This window comes from Mastigoproctus giganteus, chromosome 10 (assembly GCF_048544385.1).
Source record: "Mastigoproctus giganteus isolate SK-2022 chromosome 10, ASM4854438v1, whole genome shotgun sequence".
Lineage (NCBI taxonomy): Eukaryota > Metazoa > Arthropoda > Arachnida > Uropygi > Thelyphonidae > Mastigoproctus > Mastigoproctus giganteus.
Genome location: NC_143584.1, coordinates 131,089,214 through 131,116,109, shown reverse-complemented (window position 1 = coordinate 131,116,109; position 26,896 = coordinate 131,089,214). Strand labels below are relative to the sequence as shown.

Below are 26,896 nucleotides of genomic sequence, written 5' to 3'. Positions count from 1 at the left end.
TGGTTTTGTTAAGGGCAGGTCTTGCCTGACCAATTTGATTGGATACTATGATGTAGTCACAAAAGAACTGGATGCAGGGAATAACTTTGATATTATATATTTGGATCTTAGAAAGGCTTTTGATACTGTTGCACATGGAAGACTGCTGCACAAATTGGAGCAGTGTGGCATTGGAGGCAAATTGCTGCTATGGATAAGGGGATGGTTGAGTGGCAGAAGACAGAGAGTGGTAATCAATGGACACTGCTCAACGTGGACTAATGTTATTAGTGGAGTTCCTCAAGGTTCAGTGTTGGGTCCGTTGTTGTTTTCGGTGTTTATGAATGATATTGATGATGGGATATCAAGTTTAATGTCCAAGTTTGCAGATGATACAAAGGTTGGCAGGGTCGTTAAGGACAATACTGACGCTATGCTGCTGCAACAGGATCTGGAAAGGTTGAACAGATGGGCTGAGAGGTGGCAAATGAGGTTTAACATCGACAAATGTAAAGTGCTGCATATGGGAAACAGTAACCCCAGAGCAACGTATCAACTCTGCGGTACTACACTGACAGTGGTGGAGAATGAAAAGGACCTGGGGGTAATTGTGCAGGCAGATATGAAGTTCTCTGAGCAGTGCAGACGAGCTGCAAGAGTAGCTCATGGTGTCTTGTCAATGATATACAGGAATTTTTCTAGCAGGGATAAGGAGGTGATTATTCCCTTGTATAAGGCAATGGTAAGGCCACATCTTGAGTACTGTATACAGGTCTGGAGGCCTCATTTCAAGAAGGATGTAGAGCTGCTGGAACGGGTACAGAGAAGGGCAACAAGATTAGTAAATGGAACAAAGGGTTGCTCATACGAAGAAAGGCTTAAGTTTTGCAAATTACAGAGTCTGGAGACTAGGCACCGGCGAGGTGATCTGATAGAGGTGTATAAGGCTTTGAATGGTTTGAGCATGCTCAATGCCAATGGGATTCTTCATCTTTCTCAGAATAATCACCTCAGAGGGCATAAATTCAAATTGAGGAAGGACGGATGTCGGATAGATGTGCGGAAATTTGCCTTTGGCCAGCGGGTGGTTGGTTGGTGGAACCGACTTCCATCACTTGTTGTTGAAGTTGATAGCCTAAACAAATTTAAAGCTCAACTGGACAGGTATTTCGAACGAACGGAGGGGTGAAATGGGAGTGGTGTGTTTTTTTTTTTTTTTTTTTTTTTTTTTTGGCTGATGCTGAATAAGCTTGCTTTCTTGCATCATATGCCTCTGCTAATGCTAATGCTAATGCTAATGCTAAAAGAAATGGGGAAATCTTAAGTCTATATCTTAAGGGAAATCTTAATGGGAAATCTTTTGTGACCAAAAGATTTCCCCTTAACCAGTCTATGCTGTATAGCTAATAATAATAATAATAGCAGCCTTTCCTAGATGATCTTTCATTACTTCTTTTATCAGTGATGCCATTATTTTCCCTGAAACAGAAGTTAAACTAACGGGTCTGTAAGTACTCTTGTGAACCTTTGATTCCCTTTGTGATTTGGCGATAATTCACATATCTCCGCGTGGACCTTCACTGAATTCAGAAATGCTCTAATAATTATTGCTAAGGGTTTGCTTACTTCCTTTGCTACCTCCCTTAATATAACTGGATAGATCCCAGCCACCACAGGCGCCTTTCTTAAATTTCTCTTCCACTCTCTCGGTTATTACAAAATCATTTAACTCCCTGTTAGAGTTTGATAAACCATCGGCATTTCATTCCCTAAAGAATTCCTCATGCGTGAATGCAGATGTAAAATACTCATTCGGTTTGTCAGCAACCTGAGCAAGATCATTAACAGTTGAGCCATCGACATAAAGTGGATCGATTTGATCCCCTTCCTCCTAGTCTTTGCATCCTTCACAACAGATTTCTTGTAACCTGTTTTTGTTTGCCTAAACTCCATTGTGACTTGATTACAGACTACTTTATAATTACCATAGGTTTCTGTGTTTTCCAATAATTTAAATGCATTTAATGAATTTTTTCTTCTCTGCCAAGAGTTTCATCAGTTCATTTGACATCCATTTGAGACCGCTTCCTTGAAGAGTATTTCCTTGTTAGTATGAAAAGCCTGGTAGTTTCCATGATTAATTCCTCAAATGTTTCCCATTTAAAATTTGTTGATGGTGACGTCATCAGTTGATCCCACAGTATAGAATTTAAACTGTCCGAGCCGCTGTAGTCACCTTGACGAAAGCAAAAACTACTCCCTTTACTCTTGATGGTAGTTACATCCTTAAGTAAATCCAAAACAAATACACTGTGATCATTGCCACCTAGTGGTTATTTTTAACTGCAGATTCTTACTGCATTAAGAATCACTGCTGAATCACTACTCCCCATATTCAAATTCTGCATCCCTTATATCTGAGTTGCACCACATCTCTGATATCTCTGCATTCAATGTCTTGACCCAGCACTTCAAAATCATCAAATTTATTTACTATACTCCTAGCATTGGTATACATGCACCTGTTATTACCCTTAGTTACCCTAACACAGTCCATGTATTTACTTTTTTTTTTTTTTTTTTTTTTTATGTAAACCCCAAACACGAGCGGTATTCGAACCTATAGTACATAGTACTGTGCTTAGTTTGGAGGTTGAGAAGACGAAAGAAGATATTTGTTGACATTACACTTGAACTTCTGTAGACTGTAAGTTTCAGGAAATACATACAACGGAAGGCTGTTCCAGAAAGCGGCAGTTGAATGAATAAATGAGGAGGATGAAAACTTGGTTCTGTGAGTTTGAAGTTGGACAGTAAATGGATGTTGGCTGGTGGCAGCACATCTCTGGACTGTTTTTAAAGCGAGAGAGAGAGAGAGAGAGCGGGAATTATAGAAACCAATTCAGAAGAACAGTGCCCATGGAAGTATCTGTAGAAGAGGCATGCAGCAGAAACAGTATGTCAATGAGACAGCGAGTAGAGAGACTCTGTTAGAGATGAATCATTAATTAACCTAACTGCCCTCTTCTGAATGGAATCAAGAAGCCTGAGAGAGGTTTTGGGGGCACCACCACGAATGTGGGAACAATATTCCATGGTAGGGCGGATTTGTGATTTATACAGAGTGAACAGCTGTTTGGAAGAAAAGTAACGCCGAGAGTGAAAGAGAAAACTAAGTTTTTTAGATGCAGAGGAAGCAATATTTGTAATGTGCTTGTGCCAAGAGAGATTAAAAGTCAGGGTAATCCCCAAAAGAGATATCATTTTCCCTGGAAATCAGAGTGTCACCAAAGATAAGCATAAGAGCAGAAGAATCCTTTTTGCGAGATATAAGACAAGACTGAGTTTTAGAAGGATTGAAATTAACTAAGTTGTATTTGCCCCACTGGAGAATTACCTGGAGATCGGCATTTAAGGAATTGGTAGCAGACTTTCGAGACGTTCAAGCTGACGGAGCAGGACAAGGTTTCTCAAAATGGAAAGTGGAATGCATTGTGCTATTATCGGCAAAACTACGGATAGGATTTTCAGTCAATGGAAAAAGGTCATTAATATACAAGAGGAAAAGAGTGGGGGAAAGAACTGAACCTTGGGGAACACCGACATTAGTGGAGAAGTTAGAAGACAGAGAACCATCTACCATCACCCTCAGTGAGCGATCAGAGAGAAAACTGGATAACCAATTACAAAAAACAGTTGGCAAATCATAAGATGCTAAGGTTGGAAACAGACAAAACAGTGCAGAAAGGGGAACTTAGGAAATAGGAAATTTTGGAATTGGTGAAAGAAATGGAAGAGGTGAAAGACTTGTGGTGTTTGCAGAATCTCAAGGATTGTCAGTAATGAACACTTTTTTCGAGAAAAGAGTGAACAGAAAGTGGACATGGAAGAGTCCAAATGGATTAACCACTAAAGAAATCGACTTCATCCTCATTAACAGAAGATATACCATGAATGATGTTACTGTCCTGAATAAGGTAAATGTTGGAAGTGATCACAGAATGGTAAGATACACACTTGATATAGATGTAGGAAAGGAAAGGAAAACACTGACTCGAGTAAATAATACGAAGACCTTTGGGATAACAGAAGATGAGAAAAAAAACAGTATGTACTGGAACTTAACAACAAGTTTGAGCTTCTGCAGACTGCTCAGGACCAAGATATCGACGAGGAATATTACAACTTTCTGAAAGTGATAAAGCCCAAGAAACCTATAGGGAAAAAGAAATCCAAAGAAGAAAAAATTAGTCAAGGAAAAGAGTGGGGCGACAAATGAAGAGCAAGATAAACACTGACAAGGAGAAAATTGAGTATACTGAGTTATGCAAACCCATTAGAATGAGGCTCATAGAGGACATAAGAAGATTTAACACAAGAAAAGTAGAACAAGCATTAAGGGAAAACAAAGGACCCTAAATCAGCAGCCTTGAGCAGTAATACAGAAAGACAAATGATACTGAAACTGAAGAATAGTGAGAGTGTACTTATAAACAGCAGAGAAGGCATAATTCAAATAGCAAGACTACTATAGAGAATTATATAAGGAGTGAGGGACTGATGCCAGCAGTGGGGAAGATGGATCGCAAATTAGCAACACATACAACATACCCGATATTCTTCCTGATGAGGTAGAACAGGCATTAAATAAAATGAAGAATCAGAAAGCCCAGGGGGAAGATGAAGTTACTGTAGAGTTGTTAAAATTGGGAGGAAGAGACATAACACAAACTGGCAAGGCTCTTCACAAAATGCATTAGAAAAGGTGTGACGCCTAAGCAGTGGAATAATGCAATCATAGTTTTGCTGCATAAAAAAGGAGATAAATCAGAAATTGGAAATTATAGACCAATTAGCTTGTTATCCCACATCTTCAAGTTGTTCACAAGGGTCATTCCTAACAGATTAGGAAGAATACTTGATGAGAATCAACCGAGTGAGCAAGCTGGCTTTAGAACAGGATTCTCAACGATGGATCACCTTCACGTAATATCACAGCTAATGGAGAAAGCAAATGAATATAAAACACCATTATGCCTGGCATTTGTGGATAATGATAAGGCATTTGACTCCATACATCATAAGGCAATATTTTGGACATTGGAAAGACAAGGCAGAGACACCCCATGTATTATGATTTTGAAGAAAATATATGAGAACGCTACCTCCTTTATTAGATTAGACAAAGACAGTAGCAAACTTAAATATCAAGAAAGGAGTTCGACAAGGAGACACAATATCTCCAAAGCTGTTTACTGCTGCCCTTGAGGAAGTTTTCAGAAGATTAGACTGGTCGCAGAAAGGAGTCAATGTGAATGGAGAGTACCTAAACCATTTACGATTTGCAGATGACATTGTAGTCATAAGCCACGATCCCAAAGAATTTGAGAAAAATCTTAATCAGTTAAGCACAGTTAGTAAGGATTTTGGAATATAGATGAATATGGCTAAAACAAAAGTAATGATGAACAGGTATACCACAGAAAGGGAAATAATGATTGAAGGAGCAGTAATTGAAAAGGTGGAGTCATATACTTACCTGGGACAAGTTATTAGCTGTAATAATGATAAATGGCTGGAAGTCAAGAGAAGAATAAATTTTGGATGGATAGCATTCAGGAAATATAGTCACATACTGAAGAACAATATCCCAGTTTGTCTGAAACGTAAAATAATGAACCAATGTATACCCCCTACCATGACTTATGGAAGTGAAACTTGGGCACTCACCAAAAGAATGGAAGAGAAGCTGAGAACTACACAGCGAAGAATGGAACGAATTATATAGGGAATCAGACTGTTAGAAGAGAAAGACATGGATTAGGCAGTAAACTCAAGTAAAGGACATTCTTATCAAAACTAATGAACTAAAATGGTCTTAGACAGGACACATAGTTCGAAGACATGATGACAGATGGACTAAGAAAATAACAGAATGGTACCCAAGAGGAGCTAGAAGAAAACTGGAAGACAGCGGCAGAGATGGATAGATTAAATTCATGAGTTTGTGGGTAGAAAATGGATGGCCATTGCACAAAACAGAAGGAAGTGGAAAGTTCCTGGAGAGGCCTTCATCCTGAAGTGGATTGAAAATGGATGATGATGATGACAATGATGATGAAGATGGAAGCTTGTTTAGAAGACCTTTATGCCAAACACGATCGAAAGCCTTTGAGATGTCAAGAGCAACTGCTTGTGTTTCACCAAACTTTTCCATTGAATAAGTCCATAAATGGGTAACATAAGCCAGAATATCACCAGTGGATCGACACTGACTGAATCCATACTGGCGATCGTTGATCAGACAGAAGGTTTCTAGGTAGTTTAAGGGTTGGCAGTTAATTGATTTCTCCATTACTTTAGAAAGAGTAGAAGTAATTGCAATGGGACGATAATTGGATGGGAGGGATTTTACACTCTTTTTAGATTTGCTATATATAAGCAAATTTCCAAGCAGAAGGAAAAACAACTTTGGAATAAGAAAGTGAAAAAAGGCAGCAAAGAACAGGACTAAGTTCAGGAGCACAGCTTTTCAGAACAATTGGAGAAATACCATCAGACCTGGAGCTTTCTTAGCATCAATATTCGTCAAAATCCTTCTGACACCTTTTTGACGGAAGACCACAGGAGGCATTGAATGGAGCATGTTGGGAAGTGTTTTAACAAGATCATTAATACATGAGTTGGAAGAAAAATGGGATGTCAGCAGGCCGAAGTGAAAACAGAACCATCTGGTTTGGACAGAGATGGAAGCAGAGATGGGCAAAAGTTGTGGCCAATAGCTTTAGCAAGAGACCAGAATGCTCGGCTACCATTAGGGCAAGAAACAAGTTTTCCACTCTTAGCCTGTTCAAAATCTTGTTTGGACTGCTTAATAACTGCTTTACAATTGTTGCGAGCTTTGGTGTATGCAGAAAATGAAACTGAAGAATTAGAAACAAGCCAATTACGATATGCAACATTCTTCTCTTGAACAGCCTTAGCTCATTTATTAGAAAACCAAGGTTTAGATAAAGGACGAGATTTTAAAGTAGAGTGTGGGATAAAGGATACCATTGCTGCAAGAATAATTTCACTGACACGATCTGAGCAAACGCTGACATCAGAAATTTTGAAACAGTAATCTGACCAAGAAAAAGAAAAGAAATCTTGCAGGTCATCCCATTTTGCATTCTTGTAATGCCAAACAATACGAGGTTGAGAATAGCCATGAGATAAAGGCTCCATTGGAGAAGAAACAATCACCAACTTTTGATCTGAGGTGTTTAAAGGACCTCATTTCGACCATGTACTTAGAAGGGTTGTTTGTGAGAAAAAGATCAAACGTGTTGGCTGTATGGTTAGTATTGTCCCATATTCTTGTAAGTAAATGAACAATCAGTGCAAGGTCATTAGTAATTGCAAAAGCCTCGGCATCTCAACCAGCTGGGTCGGTGTGACTAGATAATGAAAGCCAGCTACAGTTGTGAACATTAAAATCACCAAGGAAAATTACCTCACTGTTAGGAAAGTTGGACTGGAGAAAGTCAAGTTGCAAAGAGAGGAAGTCAAAGTGCTCCATGTGATTAGTGGAATTGGGAGAATGGTAGAGACAACAGATGAATTTGATACAATGAGATAGAGAGATTTTAAGCCAGAGAAGATCGAAAAGAGGAGATTCCAAATTACCAAGTCTCTGACAGGGAATATCGGAACGGATATATGCACAAGTACCACCTTTGAGGCGAAAGGAATCATACAGCGAATAATTTGAGCAACTGAGATGTGCAGTAGTTGAATCAACCGATAACTGAGATTTTGTCAGAAAAAGTACATGGGATTTGGCAGACTCCAAGTGGAAATGGACATCGCTGAGATTAGAATTGAGACCACTCATTTGTGAAATGAATAGGAAGTGTTTGGGCGGTTTAGATCTTTTCGCAGATAAGCATACTCTATTAGTTTGACAATTCATGGTGTATTCAATGGTAAGAAAAAGTGAGTGGGACATGCTGTATGAAGTAATGAAATTTTTGGATATGGCGTACACATGGTAAGAATATACCCAGATCCTTGACATAATGTGGCCTCGACAATGCACCCTGCATACACACTACTCAGACTCCCTCCAGTCACTATCTGGCAGAGTAGAGGTAGCAAGATTATACACTAGCTGATCAGGAAGCTTCCTAGAGAGTTACCAATAGGTTCAGTCCGGTGTACTAACTAGCGGCCGGCCTGCGAACACCGTTTTAGAGCTGTACCCTCGAAATATAAGGAAGATTGGATCTCGCCACAATGTTCATCATAACCTCAAAAGTCATCAATCATACTGCATGATGGAAGAGATGTGGAAGGGCTGACTGGAACTTAGTTCTGGAGACTAAATATGGGTTCCACCACTTCAAGCCACCAGTAAGAAAAGTGGTGGTAATGCACCGGTTGATGAGAGTCATCTACCACCTAGTACTGCCTGGTAACACAGAGGGGCGGCATTCCTCCACGTGGTGTGGATGCCACACCTCGACCTCTGCTTACATTGGTTCACACCTGGGTGGTCACCCACTGTGTGCTTGTGCATGGAGATTATATCCAGGATTACTAACAGTCCCACCATTGTGAAAGTGCAAGCAGAAGATTTGGCTGCCACAGACCGTCCAGACTTTGCCGAAATTGCATTAGCATTGGTAGAGGCATATGATGCAAGAAGGCAAGCTTATGCAGCATCAGCCAAAAAAATTTAAAATAAATAAAAAATAAAAAAACCACTCCCATTTCACCCCTTCGTTCTTTCGAAATACCTGTCAAGCTGAGCCTTAAATATATTTAGGCTATCAACTTCCACAACAAGGGATTGAAGTCTGTTCCACCAACCACCTACCCACTGGCTAAAGGCAAATTTCTGCACATCTATCCTACATCTGTCTTTCCTCAATCTGAATTTATGCCCTCTCAGGTGATTATTCTGAGCAAGAGGAAGAATCCCATCGGCATTGAGCATGCTCAAACCATTCAAGGCTTTATACACATCTATCAGATCACCTCGCCGGTGCCTAGTCTCCAGACACTGTAATTTGCAAAACATAAGCCTTTCTTCATAAGACCACCCCTTTGTTCCATTCACTAATTTTGTTACCCTTCTCTGTACTCGTTCCAGCAGCTCTACATCCTTCTTGAAATGAGGCCTCCAGACCTGTATACAGTACTCAAGCAGTGGCCTGACCATTGCCTTATACAAGGGAATAATCACCTCCTTGTCCCTGCTAGAAAAATTCCTGTATATCATTGAGAAGAAACAATGAGTTACTCTTGCAGCCCGTCTGCACTGCTCAGAGAACTTTATATCTGCCTGCACAATTACCCCCAGGTACTTTTCATTCTCTAGCACTGTCAGTGTAGTACCACACAGTTGATATGTTGCTCTGGGGTTGCTGTTTCCCACATGTAGTACTTTACATTTGTCAATGTTATACTTCATTTGCCAACTCTCAGCCCATCTGCTCAACCTTTCCAAATCCTGTTGCAGCAGCATAGCGTAAGTAGTGTCCTTAAAACCCTGCCAACCTTTGTATCATCTGCAAACTTGGAAATTAAGCTTGATATACCATCATCAATATCATTTATAAATACAGAAAACGATAATGGACCCAACACTTAACCCTGAGGGACTCCACTAATAACATTAGTCCACGATGAGCAGTGTCCATTGATTACCAATTTCTGTCTTCTCCCACTCAACCATCCCTTTATCCAGAGCAGCAATTTGCCTTCAATGCCACACTGCTCCAATTTGTGCAGCAGTCTTCCATGTGCAACAGTATCAAAAGCCTTTCTAAGATCCAAATATATAATATCAAGGTTATTCCCTGCATCTAGTTCTTCTGTGACTGCATCACAACATTCAATCAAATTGGTCAGGCAAGACTTTCCCTTAAAAAAACCATTCTGTGTCCGAGCTATAACTGAAGTCTTGTCTACATGATCCTGCAGTGCTTCTTTAGCCAGTGCCTCCATTAATTTTCCTAGAACAGAAGTTAAACTCACAGGTCTATAATTACTTGTATCAGCCTTTGATCCACCTTTGTGAATTGGGGTCACATTTGCATATCTCCAGTCTATGGGTACCTCCCCTGAGTCCCAGGAAGCTCTCATAATTATGGCTAAGGGTTTGCTTACTTTCTTTGCTGCCTCCTTTAATATAACTGGATAGATCCCATCCACCCCAAGTGCCTTTCTTGTGTTTATCTTCAACAATTTCTCCTCCACTTTACTCTCAGCTATTACAAGATTATCTAGCATACTGCCAGAGTTGAATACACCTGTGGAATTCCCCTCGCTGAATAACTCCTCATGTGTGAATGTCAATGCAAAATATTCATTTTATTTGTTAGCTACCTGAGCAGAATCATCAACACTTGAACCATCGATATCAAGTGGACCAATCTGATTCATCCCCTTCCTTCTAGAGTTCACATAAGTAAAGAACTCTTTTGTGTTTTTCTTTGCATCCTTTGCCAAAGATTTCTCGTAATTAGCCTTCACCTGCCTAACGTCCTTTGTAACTTGGTTACAGATCAGCTTATATCTATCATAGGCTTCTGTGTCACATGTTAATTTATATGTATCCCATGCATTTTTCTTCTCTGCCATATGTCTCATTTGTTCATCTGACATCCATTTAGGCCTAAATCTTGAACAATATTTCTTAGTTGCTATGCAACGCTTAGTAGCTTCCAAGGTAAGTTCTTTGAATGCTTCTCATTTTGAATTTCCTGTTGGTAACATCATCAGTTGGTCCCGCTGTAAAGAATTTAAATACTGTCTCAGACCATCATTGTCGCCTTTATGAAAGCAAAAACTCTTCCCTTTACCCCTAATGGTAGTTACCTCTTTGAGTAAATCCCACTTCAGTACACTGTGATCACTGCCACCTAGCGGTTCTTTTATCTGCAGATTCTTAATGCATAAAGAATCACTACTGATAATCAAATCAAGAGTATTACTCCGTCTAGTTGCCTCCCGAACATGCTGATGTAGAAAACAATCATACAATAAATCCACAAAAGCCTTGCTAGTGTCTGAGTGACCAACCCACAAATTCCAGTCAATATCTAGGAAATTAAAAACCCCCATTATAAGACTCTCTGATTTACCGGCCCACTCTATTTCCCTGTTCAGTTTCTTATTATACTCATCAGAGTGATTAGGCCTATAGCACACTCCTACTCAATTTTAATCTCCCAATGCTTATGTCACACCAAACTGACTCGACACTGCACTGCCAAGCGATGTAGACTGGCTTCACTTCCTTGGATTTAATGTGTTTCTTAACTAATAGCATAACCCCTCCTCCCTTCCTATCCTGTCTATTCTTTCTGTTCACATTGTACTCCCCAAATTCCAGTTCTGCATTCCTTATATCTCGGTGACACCACGTCTCTGATATCCCAACAATATCTGCCTTTGATGTTTTGAGCAATACCTCAAATTCATCAAATTTATTTACTAAACTCCTAGCATTGGTGTACATGCAAGTATACATGCACCTGTTCCTATTCTTAGCTACCCTAACACAACCCATGTGTTTACTTGTACCGCAATGACTAGTCTCTGAAATATCCTGGATCTTCTTTTCCAGGCTGCTGCTCATTCCAATAGAAGCAGTGCAAGAATCACTTTCACCTCTGCCAGTGGCTACTGTTAATCTATTAGTCCTTGTATCCCCCCCAAGCTAGCAGTTTTCCAACCCACCTAACACTGCCTCGATAGCGTCAGTAAATATTCTTGCACCTTTTCTATTTAAGTGTATCCCATCCCTGTAGAAGCAGTCTCTCCTGTTAACAAGTACAGACCAGGCAAAAAAAAATTCTACCCCTTGAGCCTTGCACAATCTTTCCAGGGCCGAATTGATTGACAATGCTCTCATCATATACTCCCTCATATCGTGTCTTGGCAGAACTGCAGGCACTTTCAAATTCAACCATAATTCGTGGCTTTTTTTCAACATTGACCTGTACTTGTTAAGTACAGGTCAATAAAAAGTACCTGTACTTGTTAAGTACAGGTACTTTTGTGCCCTTAAAAGATGATATCTGCTCTTCAACATCATCAACCTTTGGCCCTGGCAGACATACCCTGGTCCTGTTCCACCTATCCTTTTTACAAAGCATGTTCCCGTTTCTCTGACAATAGAGTCACCACAACTACTAGTTCCTGTGGGACCAGCGTATTCTCTCTCTCTCTCTCTCTCTTGGGGGGTTGCTACTGTGTTGCGTGATGACCAAGTGCAAGCTCTGGTGTTGATGTGGGCAGCTGAGAGCTTGATGGGCCTCTCAATTTAGATCCTTCGAGGGCATCCACCCTGTCCTTCAAGCTCTCATATAGGCCCATAACAACGCTGAGTTGTCACCTGATTTCGTTACACTCCTTGCATCGGGCACACACACACAAAGACACCCACTCCCATGGCAATATCATGTCCCGTATCCGATTGCTCCACAGCCATCAATCAAGCAGTGCATTTTAGAAGGCTGTGATTCAGAGGGCAACTGCCCCCTCAGTTCTCCCCTGAGCCACAGCACTCCCATTAGCTTGAGCCTTTTGGGTCCACTTGACTTGAGTGTCACCCGAATCAGTTCCATCAGCGTTTTAGACTCCCAAGTAGCAAGTACAGCTTGTCTGGCATATCTGAGAGAATGTCTGTGACAACCTCAAGGACTAAACTTGTGTCATGATGACTCCAGGGAATGCCTGAGTGGTCCAATCTGATTCATCCCTTTCCTTCTAGAGTTTACATAACTAAAGAACTCTTTGCTGTTTTTCTTTGCATCCTTTGTCAAAGATTTCTCATAATTTGCCTTTGACTGCCTAACCACCTTTGTGATTTGATTATAGACAAGCATATATTTGCCATAGGCTTCTGTGTCACCTGATAATTCATATGCATCCCATACATTTTTCTTCTCTGCCACGATCCTCATTAATTCACCCATCTGTAACCTCCAAATTCTTGGAGGGTACAGATGTGTGAAATGTGTAGGCTGTTTTTTTTTTTTTTTTGGCTGATGCTGCATAAGCTTGCTTTCTTGCAACAAATGCCTCTACTAATGCTAATGCTAATGCTAACACTTCCGTATGATACTCTCCAGCAATTAAAACGAAAAAATAATAAAAAATCAAATGAACACAATTAAAAATAATTAAAAATCAAATGAACACAATTAAAAATAATTAAAAATCAAATGAACACAATTAAAAATCAATCTAACACAATTAAAAATTAAATTAAAATAAATTTAACGAAAAAATTGCAAAAACGATTTTCCTTCCTGAAGCTTACAATGCTTTTCGACCATATGTCATGATCACAGGATCGAAAATGAAGCGTTGTCAGCTTCAGGAAGGAAAATCGTTTTTTTCAATTTTTTCTTTAAATTTCTTTTAATTAGTTTAATTTTTAATTGCATTAGATTGATTTTTAATTGCATTTGATAGATTTTTAATTGGGTTCAATTGTTTTTTAATTATTTTTAAATGTGTTCAATTGAGTTTTAATTATTTTAAATTTTTTACTGTTATGTAAGATTTGCGATTTTTTTGTTTGAACTGCTGGAGAGTATCATATCGAAGTGTTATACGTATTATATTGAGGTAAACTCTTATTATTTTACAAATATTGATATCAATGTAGAACATATTGAGCATTACAGCTCTGGTTCATACTATGTAGTCATTATGTACAAATGTAATGGCAATGCACTAACCTTCTACATTTAGGGCTATTTTGAGATGAAGAGTATCTGAATGATTGTGAAAGCAGTTTAGAGTCAAAAACAATTCCAAGATAATTGTGAACAAACATATTAAGAATCTAAGTGTCATTACACAGTAATGGAATAACAGGCAGTACTGAAAAAGGTCATTGAAGGTATTTTTGTTGGAATCAGACAGCCAAATTGGCATAAGGTATGCAGACACATCATTTAGTTTGAAAGAAAAACTGTTGTGATAAGATTTATGCTATCTTATAAAATAATACATGCAATTAGCTTGATAACATCAACATAGCAAATTATATCATGCTTCCATCTATCAGAGGAATGAGAAGAAGAGTAAATAACAGGCCTGACAATCATTCCATTTGTATGACAACATGGCCATTGATCTGATTTCTCCACTTTAGAGGGAGTGTCTCATATACTAATCTCAAATGGAGTGAGTGGGGATGCACCTTTCTCAAATTTCAGCAAATATTTCTGCAACATGACCAATATTCATATATGAGACGTGGTAGAAGTGGCATTTTCAAAGTGGAACAGACATTTCCAAAGTGATGCACCAACATCATATTTCTCACATGCTATCTGGCCTGAGAGAGCTTTGTGATATCTCTCTTCTTCTATTACTTAATAATCCCAAATGAACGTTCAGTTTAAGGTGGTTATCATTAAGAATGTTTCCGTTCAATTGGCATAGAAACTCAGAAAGAAGTTTGAGTACTCCAATTATATGCCTATAAAAACACAATATTGAATAAAGTCAGAAGTTCACAAATTAGACAGAATGCAAGACCATCACAGTAGCAGTCAAAGGATGCTTGACCCATGGTCAGTTAAAATGCACATAAAAATGTACCCTTGTGTTTAATCACTCGGCTATGGCAGCTATTTAATGGTGCAGGGAGTGTTTCTGTAGTGCATATTGGGTCCCTTGATACCAGTAGGGAAATATTTGTATGTCACAGATTATCTGTAAATTGTTCTTGTGGATAGCACAATGGTTGCAATCACTGTCTTCCCCATACCAGGTGGAAAAGGCCTGGGTTTTTATCCTGTAAATGACACAGCAAACTCATGAACTTTTTTCACTCTGTGGCTCAGTTAAACAGTCTCGGATGAAGATAGAAAGGTTTCTTTTTCCTGTAAACTTGGGTTTTTCATACACCACAGAACACATGCCATTTATGGAAAACACACACACATGGAAAAATTAAGTTGTTCTTGGGTAATCATAACATGACATTCAGTTATTTATTTATTTTTATCTGTAAATTGATTCTGACAGTGCTCATCCCTTCATGGATACAGTGCATCCAACCATTTTGCAAATGGTTAGATGCACTGTTGGATGCATTAAACTTATGGATACAGAGTATCAATCTGAAAAACAGTTCTTCCAACAGGAAGATATGCCATGTCACAAGACCAAAATTGTGCAGAACTTGTTCCAGGAACATGAGAATGAATTGAGTCTAGTGTGGCAGCCACTCCAGTCACAAAATCTGAATATAATTGAGTGCCTGTGGGATAAAGTGGAATGAGCTCTTAGGAGTAGAGCTTAATTTGCAACTGTTGTGAGAAGAAATGGAGTCATGGTGACTGGATACCTCATTAAGTTCATCACATGATGAATTAATCAGAAATACCTAATAAAGTGGCCACTTCAGTGTATGAAATATTTTCAGAAAGGTGACGTAGTCAACTCCAGATATCAGATTACTGCACTAGTACCCCATAATTCAGATGTTAATAATCTACAACATGACTACAAAATTTAATTTACTTGTATGTACTTACCAACCCTTTGCTCTCCTCCTTGAAGTGGCTCCGAATGTAGAGAGAAGCCAATGCTGTCCCAAGACCTCCAGTGAGGGAACCCAAGCAATGCTCCCAGCGAGATTCTTGCAGGGTTTTGCCTGTTAAGACAGTACTGTATTCTTGACTAATTTCTGCCCATGAACGATGGAGAAGTGGAAACACCTGGCCTATTACTCTCCACACCATGTAGTTTGCTACCACTCTATGAATACAAAAATTGAAAAAAATAACAAAAAATTGTTAATTTAGCAAATAATAATAATAATAATAATAAGTAGGGGGCTTTGTCCCTGCTCACTGCACTCGCTCTTTTGATAAATTAAAATAAAATACTTACAGAAGCTTTCGACACTGTGTGTCTCTTCCTCTGCTATGAATACATAAATACATTACATATGGAAATCAAGCATAGTACTGCGTGGTCATGTTAGATAAACATAGCACGTGATCACGCTTAAACAGAAGCATGTTTTACCACAGTAAAACAAGCTTCTGGTATGTATTTTAGTATTTGTTATGTATTACCACGTAATCTGCATCTCTCTTCTCCCATTGGCAGAATATATATCACTAGGAGGAAAATTATCTTAATGTATAGAAAGATAACAATAATAAACCACCTTGTATAATCGGTAGCAATGCCCGTCACAAGGTGGAACCCCCAATCAGCGAGAAATAATATAAGAGCAAAACCAACAATAATAATAACAGAATACAGATATGAATTTTGTTTTCGTAATATCAAAGTACAAGATAATCATCCTTGCCACTCTGAATATTTTTGTTGAAATTAGGGCAGGCTGCCTTAAATATATAAGATTTTAGCATTCATTTTCAAAATTATTAAGTCAGCATAGCTTAACAACTTTGACTGCCTTTAGGGATGAGCCAATGTGGCAATGGGTCAGGGCACTGAAGTTTAGGGGGGGGGGACACCAAAAATCGAAAAACAAAGAAACCATCACTCTCAATCAACAAGGAACAAGTGAGCAGTTTAAAAAAGGGATTCTATATAGGAAATTGGAGTCACAATTTTTGATTGTTAAAAAAAAAAAACTTAATAAAGTAAATTTATCTGTTGCCTAGTTGTTTGGTACAACATTTTGAACCAAATAAATATTACAAAGACCTCTAAGAGGCCAATTTGAATATGTCACAAGCTGCACCCCCTTGCTTTTCAGAATCAATCAAATATCTTAAAAATTGCAGAACACATGATAAATTTAAATATCTTCTAAAAGATGCAAAAACAGTCGGCAATTGAGCCTGAATTTCAGCTAACAAGAATTTGCTGCCAAAAAAGAATGTTTGATAGTGAACACTAAGACAAGGTTGGAATGTCAAAAAATATCAAAAAAGTGGGTTCTAAAAATTTTAGAACCCACTTTTTTTGATATTTTTTGACAGTTTATCAATGGCAAATTTTTTCACAGCACTGAGATTTCTTGTAACGTTGCCAATATCAGTGGCCAGCACTGAAGGGAACTTATTTAAAGATGAAGTTAATCAAAACCTACCTCTGTTCCACAATGACACAAAGTTTGGATAAACTAGCAACCTTATCAATTAAACATACCATTACCAAATTTAAACTTGGATGAAATGATTTTCATTCAAGATTTACAGCTATTAAAGCCAGAAAAGTTAATCTCTGAAGCAGAAAATTTAATGAATAAGTAATAATTAATTATGCTTGTTAAATTAATAAATTATATATTTTTTATAAGATTTTAATGAAATGAACTGAATGATATAGTCAATAAAATTATCAAAAAATTAATATTTTATTTTTGAACTGAAAAACCCTTTTCAACTTATATGAATGGGATGGGGTACAGGAGCTAAAGCAAAGTTGGCTAATGGAACCATGGTTTTCTGAGCTGGTTCTGAAGCATTTATTTCCGGCAAAAACTCTCCCTTTGTCTAACATGTTTTACCTTAACAACAAGATGTTAAACATTAAATCATATTGAACTAAAAACAAGTCTTGTCACAAAAGTTTTCACATTTCTGTTTCTGATCACAATTTCCGGCAAAAATGATGATGACGATACTCTTGATTCTACTCTATTAGCAGTGTCAATAGGCATCCTTACTCCACTAACCTCTTGCTGCCATACTTTTTTTGTTGTTTTATCTAAATATGCACACAGTGTGCATATTTAGACAGCATATTTATAACTGCTGTGCTACCAGTGAGGGCCAAATTTCGGGATGTACAAACAGAATGTCTCAGGTTCCCACCTCTAATGTAACTCTCTTTCAAATTCACAGTAAACCAGTGCTCCTATCTTAGTCAAGAGTTTAAGACCTCTTTCAACTTTGCTTGTTGTTCAGTAGAAGCTATACACAGAGGGTGGATGATATCTGCCGTCCTTTTTGAGGTGCTGCTCAAGTCATTTCTAATAGAAAATTAAAGCTTCCTGACTTATGCTGATGACTTGAAGTACAGTAGAACCCCATAAATCCAGCATCCTCAGGGACACAGCAGGTTTCGAATTTTTCAAAATTCCAGTCTGTTAAAAGTTAAATGTTCTTGTTTATACTTTGGCTTGGCCACTAGATCAGAGGAGTTTACAATTATTTTGACAATAAACACAATCAGTAACCAAATTTAGCAGTCATGCAGCTTGAACTGCAGTGCACTCAAAGTGGATGTGCTTCTACACTCCTGTACTTTACCACTCAGCTACATAGTTTAAGTATCTGGGGGTAATTTGTTACTTTTATTAGATAATGCAGTAGCTCTGATCCCTATAATCTTCACAGAATGACATTCACCAGGATTAGCATTAGCATTAGTAGAGGCATTTGATGCAAGAAAGCAAGCTTATGCAGCATCAGCCAAAAAAAAAAAACCCACTTCCACTTCACCCCTCTGTTCGTTCAAAATACCTGTCCAGCTGAGCCTTAAACTTATTTAGGCTATCAACCTCCACTACAAGGGATGGAAGTCTGTTCCACCAACCAACCACCCGCTGGCTAAAGGCAAATTTCCGCACGTCTATCCTACATCTGTCTTTCCTCAATTTGAATTTATGCCCTCTCAGGTGATTATTCTAAGCTAGAGGAAGAATCCCATCAGCATTGAGCATACTCAAACCATTCAAGGCTTTATACACTTCTATCAGATCACCTCGCTGGTGCCTAGTCTCCAGACACTGTAATTTGCAAAACTTAAGCCTTTCTTCGTAAGAGCACCCCTTTGTTCCATTCACTAATCTTGTTGCCCTTCTCTGTACTCGTTCCAGCAGCTCTACATCCTTCTTGAAATGAGGCCTCCAGACCTATATACAGTACTCTACGTGTGGCCTGACCATTGCCTTATACAAGGGAATAATCACCTCCTTATCCCTGCTGGAAAAATTCCTGTATATCATTGACAATACTCCATGAGCTACTCTTGCAGCCCGTCTGCACTGCTCAGAGAACTTCATATCTGCCTGCACAACCACCCCCAAGTCCCTTTCATTCTCTACCACTGTCAGTGTAGTACCACAGAGTTGATACGTTGCTCTGGGGTTGCTGTTTCCCATGTGTAGTACTTTCCATTTGTCAATGTTAAACTTCATTTGCCACCTCTCAGCCCATCTGCTCAACCTTTCCAGATCCTGTTGCAGCAGCATAGTGTCAGTAGTGGCCTTGACAACCCTGCCAACCTTTGTATCGTCTGCAAACTCAGACATTAAGCTTGATATACCATCATCAATATCATTTATAAATACAGAAAACAATAATGGACCCAACACTGAGCCCTGAGGGACTCCACTAATAACATTAGTCCACGATGAGCAGTGTCCATTGATTACCACTCTCTGTCTTCTCCCCCTCAACCACCCCTTTATCCATAGCAGCAATTTGCCTCCAATGTCACACTGCTCCAATTTATGTAGCAGTTTCCATGTGCAACAGTATCAAAAGCCTTTCTAAGATCCAAGTATATAATATCAAAGCTATTCCCTGCATCCAGTTCTTTTGTGACTGCATCATAGTATCCAATCAAATTGGTCAGGCAAGACTTCCCCTTAACAATACCATGCTGTGTCCGAGCTATAACTGAAGTCTTGTCTAAATGATCCTGCAGTGCTTCTTTAACCAGTGCCTCCATTAATTTTCCTGGAACAGAAGTTAAGCTCACAGGTCTATAATTACTTGTGTCAGCCTTTGATCCTCCTTTGTGAATTGGAGTCACATTTGCACTTCTCCAGTCTATGGGTACCTCCCCAGAGTCAAAAGAAGCTCTCATAATTATGGCTAAGGGTTTGCTTACTTCCTTCGCTGCCTCCTTTAATATAACTGGATAGATCCCATCCACCCCGGGTGCCTTTCTTGTGTTTATCTTCAACAGTTTCTCCTCCACTTTACTCCCAGTTATTTCAAGATTCTGTAGCTTACTGCTAGAGTTGAATACACCTCTGGCATTCCCCTCGCTGAATAACTCCTCATGTGTGAATGTCGATGCAAAATATTCATTTAGTTTGTTAGCTACCTGAGCAGGATCATCAACAGTTGACCCATCAATATCAAGTGGACCAATCTGATTCATCCCCTTCCTTCTAGAGTTTACATATGTAAAGAACTCTTTGCTGTTTTTCTTTGCATCCCTTGCCAAGGATTTCTCGTAATCTGCCTTCGCCTGCCTAACCTCGTTTGTAACTTGGTTGCATATCAACTTGTATCTATCATAGGCTTCTGTGTCATGTGTTAATTTGTAAGTATCCCATGCATTTTTCTTCTCTGCCATATGCCTCATTAGTTCATCTGACGTCCATTTTGGCCTAAACCTTGAACACTATTTCTTAGTTGGTATGTAAAGCCTAGTAGCTTCCAAGATAAGTTCTTTGAATGCTTCCCATTTTGAATTTGCTGTTGGTAACATCATCAGTTGGTCCCACTGTATAGAATTTAAATACTGTCTCAGTCCATCGTAGTCGCCTTTACGAAAGCAATAACCCTTCCCTTTACCCCTAATGGTAGTTACCTCTTTGAGTAACTCCCACTTCAGCACACTGTGATCACTGCCACCAAGTGGTTCATTTATCTGCAGATTCTTAATGCATAAAGAATCACTGCTGATAATCAAATCAAGAGTATTACTCCCTCTAGTTGCCTCCCGAACATGCTGATGTAGAAAACAATCATCCAATAAATCCACAAAAGCCCTGCTAGTGTGTGAGTGACCAGCCCCCAAATTCCAGTCAATATCTGGGAAATTAAAATCTTCCATTACAAGACTCTCTGATTTACTGGTCCCCTCTATTTCCCTGTACAGTTTCTTATTATACTCATCAGCGTCATTAGGCCTATAGCACACTCCTACTCTCAATTTTGATCTCCCAATGCTTATGTCACACCAAACTGACTCAACACTGCACTGTCCAGCGATGTCGACTGGCTTCACTTCCTTGGTTTTTATGTGTTTCTTAACTAATAGCATAACCCCTCCCCCCTTCCTATCCTGTCTATCCTTTCTGTAGACGTTGTACTCCCCAAATTCCAGTTCTGCATCCCTTATATCTGTGTGACACCACGTCTCTGATATCCCAACAATATCTGCCTTTGATGTTTTGAGCAATACCTCAAATTCATCAAATTTATTTACTAAACTCCTAGCATTGGTGTACATGCAAGTATACCTGCACCTGTTTCTATTCTTAGCTACCCTAACACAACCCATGTGTTTACTTGTACCGCAATGGCTCCCAGCAGTCTCTGAAATATCATGCATCTTGTTTTTCAGGCTTCTGCTCATTCTAATAGAAGCAGTGCAAGAATCTCTTTCACCTCTGCCAGTGCTAGTGTCAATCTATTGGTCTTTGTCTCCGGACCAATTCCTTGGTCTATGTCTCCGGATTAATGGACTAATCTAATGTACTGCTAGATTGGTCTGCCATATAATACACTTGACTAAGAAATAAAGGTCATGGATTTGAATGTTGATTTTTTCATGGGCATCCTAACTGTCCAATATTTTTTATTACGAGGTAGAGATAATGTGATACGATTTTAGCAATTGAATTGCCTTATAAACTAAATACATAATATTATTAAGTATGATATTGTTTGAACTAGTAGTAAATGCCTTGCAAAATGAATGATTTTAGACATTGTAAATACATAATAAACAATAGCATTCTAGGAAATAAGTAAATTAGAAAGAAATTGATGCTTAGGAATTATTAATCAAATATAAACCAAAAATATGGAACTTTTAGTGTTTTTTAAGTCTAGCCAGCCTATTTTCCTTTTGCCCTTGTTCAGTGCCCAGCTTAGCCTAGCGACTAAGGTGATAATCTGGTAAGCCTAGTAAACTGGGGTGAGAGTTCCAAGTGATTGCACAAGAGGCATGTAATTTGACTGCCTTGTTATTTGCTTTTGTTCATAGCCATATAAGCTGGCTTTACCTCCTTGTGGTACTGAGGTGGATAGCCAGAAATTCACTGGCTGGTTAAGAAGGCCATTCAACTATTAGGGAGCACTAAGGGTGATTCCTGGTTGGCTCTATCTGAGCATTTCCATATGCGTGAACTTTGGACTTGCCCTTAATCTCTTCCTAGGTGTCTGGTGACCCATTAAAGTCAAAAATCTCACTCCAAGTCAAACTGGCTCCCTTGGGGCCAATGCTTTAGACTGTGTTTTGAGTAGTTTTCATGTTGAAGATTCCTGTTTCGTGTTATCAAAGACTTCTTGTGTTGGAATTGACTGGATTAATAATGAGGTCCAAGTTATAAATAATTGAAGAGTTTATTTCAGTTGATTATTGGCTGAATTTTTATTATATCATAGCAGTTATTGTTTTAACAATGTATTTTATGAATAACAGAAGGGATCCTTGTGCCTGAATCTGTGACAAAGAAATTGAAATTGTTGAACCAGGCAGGTTCTGTGGTTGATGTTCGTGGAATTGATCAGTAGAGGGAGGTATTCAGAGGGCTCTCATTAAAAAAATAATAAAGGAAATAGAAACTAGAAGGGTTTCACTTTGTGCATGTACTCATCCACAAGCAGGTTCTACTATATCAAACTAGTTAAGGAAATAAATAAATAATTTAAAGTTCTTGAGTAACTTCTAAGGCCATTTCTAATTTCAACAAAGCAATATGTGGGAGATGCTACAAAAAGGTGACTGGAAGAATTAGGAAAGTCATCACTTACGAAGTTAACAGCTGTCAAAGAGCAGCGAGAACAATGGTCCTGGAATGCATTCTGAGTGAAGGAAATCAGATCACTAAAGTACCAAAATATATCTAGAGCAGTAGAGAAGTTTGTAATGAATTTACGTGAAGAAAATCAAAAGCTAGGAGCCAGATTGCAGGAAAGATGAAATTTAGAATCATCAGTCCAAGCCAAGTCAAGCAACAATGGAGTTCTCACATGCTAGCATAGTCAAACAACATATACCCGAGGCCTTGAAGGAAAATGCTACTTAATCAAATGTCATGGCAATATAGAAAAGAGTTTAAAGAGCAAGTTTTAAAAGAAGGTAAACCTCTTAAAGAGGCTAAAATTAAAAATTTCTATAATATGAGAGATTATTATTGTTGTTATTTTTGCTCATATTATTTCTCCCTGATTGGGGGATTCCACTCCATGACAGGTACTGCTACAAAGTACACAGGGCGGTTGTAATGTCTGGTGTTACTGTTGGTCGAGGAAATCTCTGACTATCCTACAGGTGTTCAGGATTGTGACTTTCTGGAGTTCCTTTCTGGGTTGGGGTCTATTATTATTATCATTATTATTGAAACAGATTCAAATAAAGATATCGTGATATTGTTTATTGTAATAAGTTAAAACAAATTGGCTTAAAAGCTGAAAACCCAAAGAGAATATGAAAGGGCATGACTTGGAGTCACCACCAAATACGGAGGATGCGGAAAGGTCATGGAATGACCACCGCATATTCCCGGAGCAATATGGCCTTAGTTGCTAATGATCCTAAAAACCAAATAACAAACAAACAAACAAACATGACTTGGATTCAATTATTACTAAAGAAGAGTTTTGGATGAATTATGCAGTTGGAATAATTGGTATAAGAAAAACTGACTTTAGCAATAACATCAGTATATTCATGTATACTGATGTTATTGCTATATTCATTCAGGCCCAAGTATATTCATGCTCTCAAAAGCATGAATATACTTGGGCCGGTCCTCATATAAGATCAAAGACATCTTTATGGTTGAAAGATGTTACAAATGCAATAGATATGGATACATTTATTGCAATAGCATGTGAGTGTGTGTGGTCAGTGTGACCATGAAGGTCATCTTCAAGAACTGCTCTAAAAGAAATCAAGATCCTGCGTATTGAAATTATAACAAAATAAGATTGTAAACAACATCCTGAGAAGGCATTTGGGATGTTAAAAAAAGAAAACTAATGATAATAATGTACAGCAATGTGATAATGTGTCCAATCAGCAACTTTACAGCAATGCAGAAAAGCATTAAAGTTGTATACACAGCTAAATGGACAGAGATCATGAGAGGCCTTGATCAAATTACTCAGAAAATGGAGGAAAAGGACATCAGTATCCTCCTATTACAGGAGTCATAGCCTGTTAAAGGCCATACAAAGGGATTTCCATTAAGGTACAAATGTTATATATATGTTGTGCTTCAGAGTCATTTCAATCTGCTGTTGTTGTTGTGGGGACTGGTGGAGTGAGAGTAACAAAGCTTAGTTCTCTATCTGATGCCCATTGTGTATGTGCAGAGATTTACATCCTTTGCAACTTTATACCAATATCAATTCCAGTGGCTTTCCTGAACTCCTGGGTGACAGTATTCAATGAGATCTGATGGATTTAAGTACTATTGTTCTGAGTGCCTTCTTGTCTCTTTCCATTAAATTAATACAGTCTATTCAAACATTTTCTGTCTATGGCTAGGAAGTGGTCAAGTAGATTGCAGAAACGGACAGAAATTGACATTGTAATACACTAAACTTGTGATAGAAATTGACAGAAACACCATGGTGCTATGTTTCTAATTGGTGATTGCATCAGACCATGATGATTTCTGGTGCTGCAGTTTTGCAGAAATGGCACAAACAAATTGATTGCTAACACTCCCGGTGTGGGAAATAACTAAGCTAAATGCCTTGACTAATTTATTGTATTCCATTGATCTGCTTATTTCTAGAGGGAACACAATTGTTTCTGTACACATTCGGGACAAGTGGATAGCAATTACAGATTCAACCCCCCCACACACATACACAAAACCAATTGCACATCCATGCATATCTGTTATTAATAAAAAAAAATAGTCAATTATTTCAAATGGTAATTACAGCAATAATTTCATTCATGGTAGATCTAACATGCTCAACAGAACTAATGGAAAAATAACAAAGGCAACTGCCGGCAATCATTAATTTTGTTATAATGAAGAGAGCTAATAATATAAAAGTGAATACAGTATTGAAAACTCATTAAAATTTGCCCTCATTCTAGGTGCCAATGTTCTTCACCCATTTAGAAAAGTTTAAGACAAGTCTAATTTTAATTGGACAAGTCAAACAACATAAACCTCTAAGTAAGAGCATGAATGATGACTAAACAGGATCACGTTATTGAGGAAATGAGGACATCTCTGCTATGTAGGCAAGGTCATGACCTTGAATCATATTCTCTTTGGGTTTTCAGCGTTTAAGCCAATTTGTTTTAACTTATTACAATGCACAATATCATGATATCATTATTTGAATCTGTTTCATTAATAATTATCAGTAGTGATTATTCATGAATTAAGAATCTGCAGATAAAGGAACCATTAGGTGGCAGTAATCACAGTGTGCTGAAGTGGGATTTACTCAAAGAGGTAACTACTATCACGGGTAAAGAGAAGGGTTTTTGCTTTCGTAAAGGCAACTATGGAGGTCTGAGACAGTATTTAAATTCTATACGGTGGGGCCAACAGCAAATTCAAAATTGGAAGCATTCAAAGAATTGATCTTGGATGCTACTAGGCTTTACATACCAACTAAGAAATATTGTTCAAAGTTTAGGCCTAAATGGATGTCAGATGAACTAATGAGACATGTGGCAGAGAAGAAAAATTCATGGGATACATATAAATTAACAGGTGACACAGAAGCCTATGATAGATATAAGCTGGTCTGTAACCAAATCACAATGGAGGTTAGGCAGGCAAAGGCAGATTACGAGAAATCTTTGGCAAAGGATGCAAAGAAAGACAGCAAAAAGTTCTTTATTTATGTAAATCTAGAAGGAAGGGGATGAATCAGATTGGTCCACTTGATATTGATGGTTCAACTTTTGATAATCCTGCTCACGTAGCTAACAAACTAAATGAATATTTAGTTTGTTAGTGAATGAATGAATATTTTGCATAATAACTGAGAGTAAAGTGGAGGAGAAATTGTTGAAGATAAACTCAAGAAAGGCACCTCGGGTGGATGGAATCTATCCAGTTATATTAAAGGAGGCAACAGAGGAAGTAAGCAAACCCTTAGCTATAATTATGACAGCTTCCTTGGACTCAGGGGAGGTACCCATGGACTGGAGATGTGCAAATGTGACCCCAATCCTGAAAGGAGAATCAAAGGGGGAGACAGGTAATTACAGACCTGTTAGTTTAACTTCTGTTCCAAGGAAATTAATAGAGGCACTGGTTAGAGAAGCATTGCAGGATCATCTAGACAAGACTTCAGTTATAGCTTGGACACAGCATGGGTTTGTTAAGGGGAAGTCTTGTCTGACCAATTTGATTGTATACTATGATGTGGTCACAAACGAACTGGATGCAAAGAATAATTTTGATTATTTGGATCTTAGAAAGGCTTTTGATACTGTTGCACACGGAAGATTGCCACACAAATTGGAGCATTGGAGGCAAATGGCTGCTATGGATAAAGGGATGGTAGTAATTAATGTACACTGTCCTTTGTAGACTAATGTTATTAGTGGAGTCCCCCAGGGTTCAGTGTTAGGTCCATTGTTGTTTTCTGTATTTATTAATGATATCGATGATGGTATATCAGGCCTAATATTCAAGTTTGCAGATGATACGAAGGTCGGCACGGTTGTTAATGACACTAATGACAGTATGATGCTGCTGCTGCAACAAGATCTAGAAAAATTGAGCAGGTGGGCTGAGAGGTGGCAACTGAAGTTTAACATTAACAAATGTAAAGTATTGCATATGGGAAGCAGTAACCCCAGAGTAACGTATCAACTGTGTGGTACTACACTGACAGTGGTACAGAGCGAAAAGGACCTGAGGGTAATTGTTCAGGCAGATATTAAGTTTTTTGAGCAGTGCAGACGGTCTACAAGAGTAGCCCACGGTGTCTTGTCAATGATATACACA

At 38.5% G+C, this 26,896-nt stretch overlaps 1 protein-coding gene across 3 annotated transcripts in view; it reads right to left on the bottom strand.

Annotated features, from left to right (window-relative positions):
• The window catches only part of LOC150079288 (neprilysin-2-like), a 527,224-nt gene that overhangs the window by 202,934 nt on the left and 297,394 nt on the right, over positions 1–26,896 (bottom strand). For all 3 annotated transcript variants that reach the window (XM_090383670.1, XM_090383669.1, XM_090383671.1), the window contains exon 10: positions 15,534–15,756. In XM_090383670.1, coding sequence (XP_090239796.1) covers positions 15,534–15,756 — 223 coding nt within the window. The remainder of the gene's footprint in view (positions 1–15,533; positions 15,757–26,896) is intronic.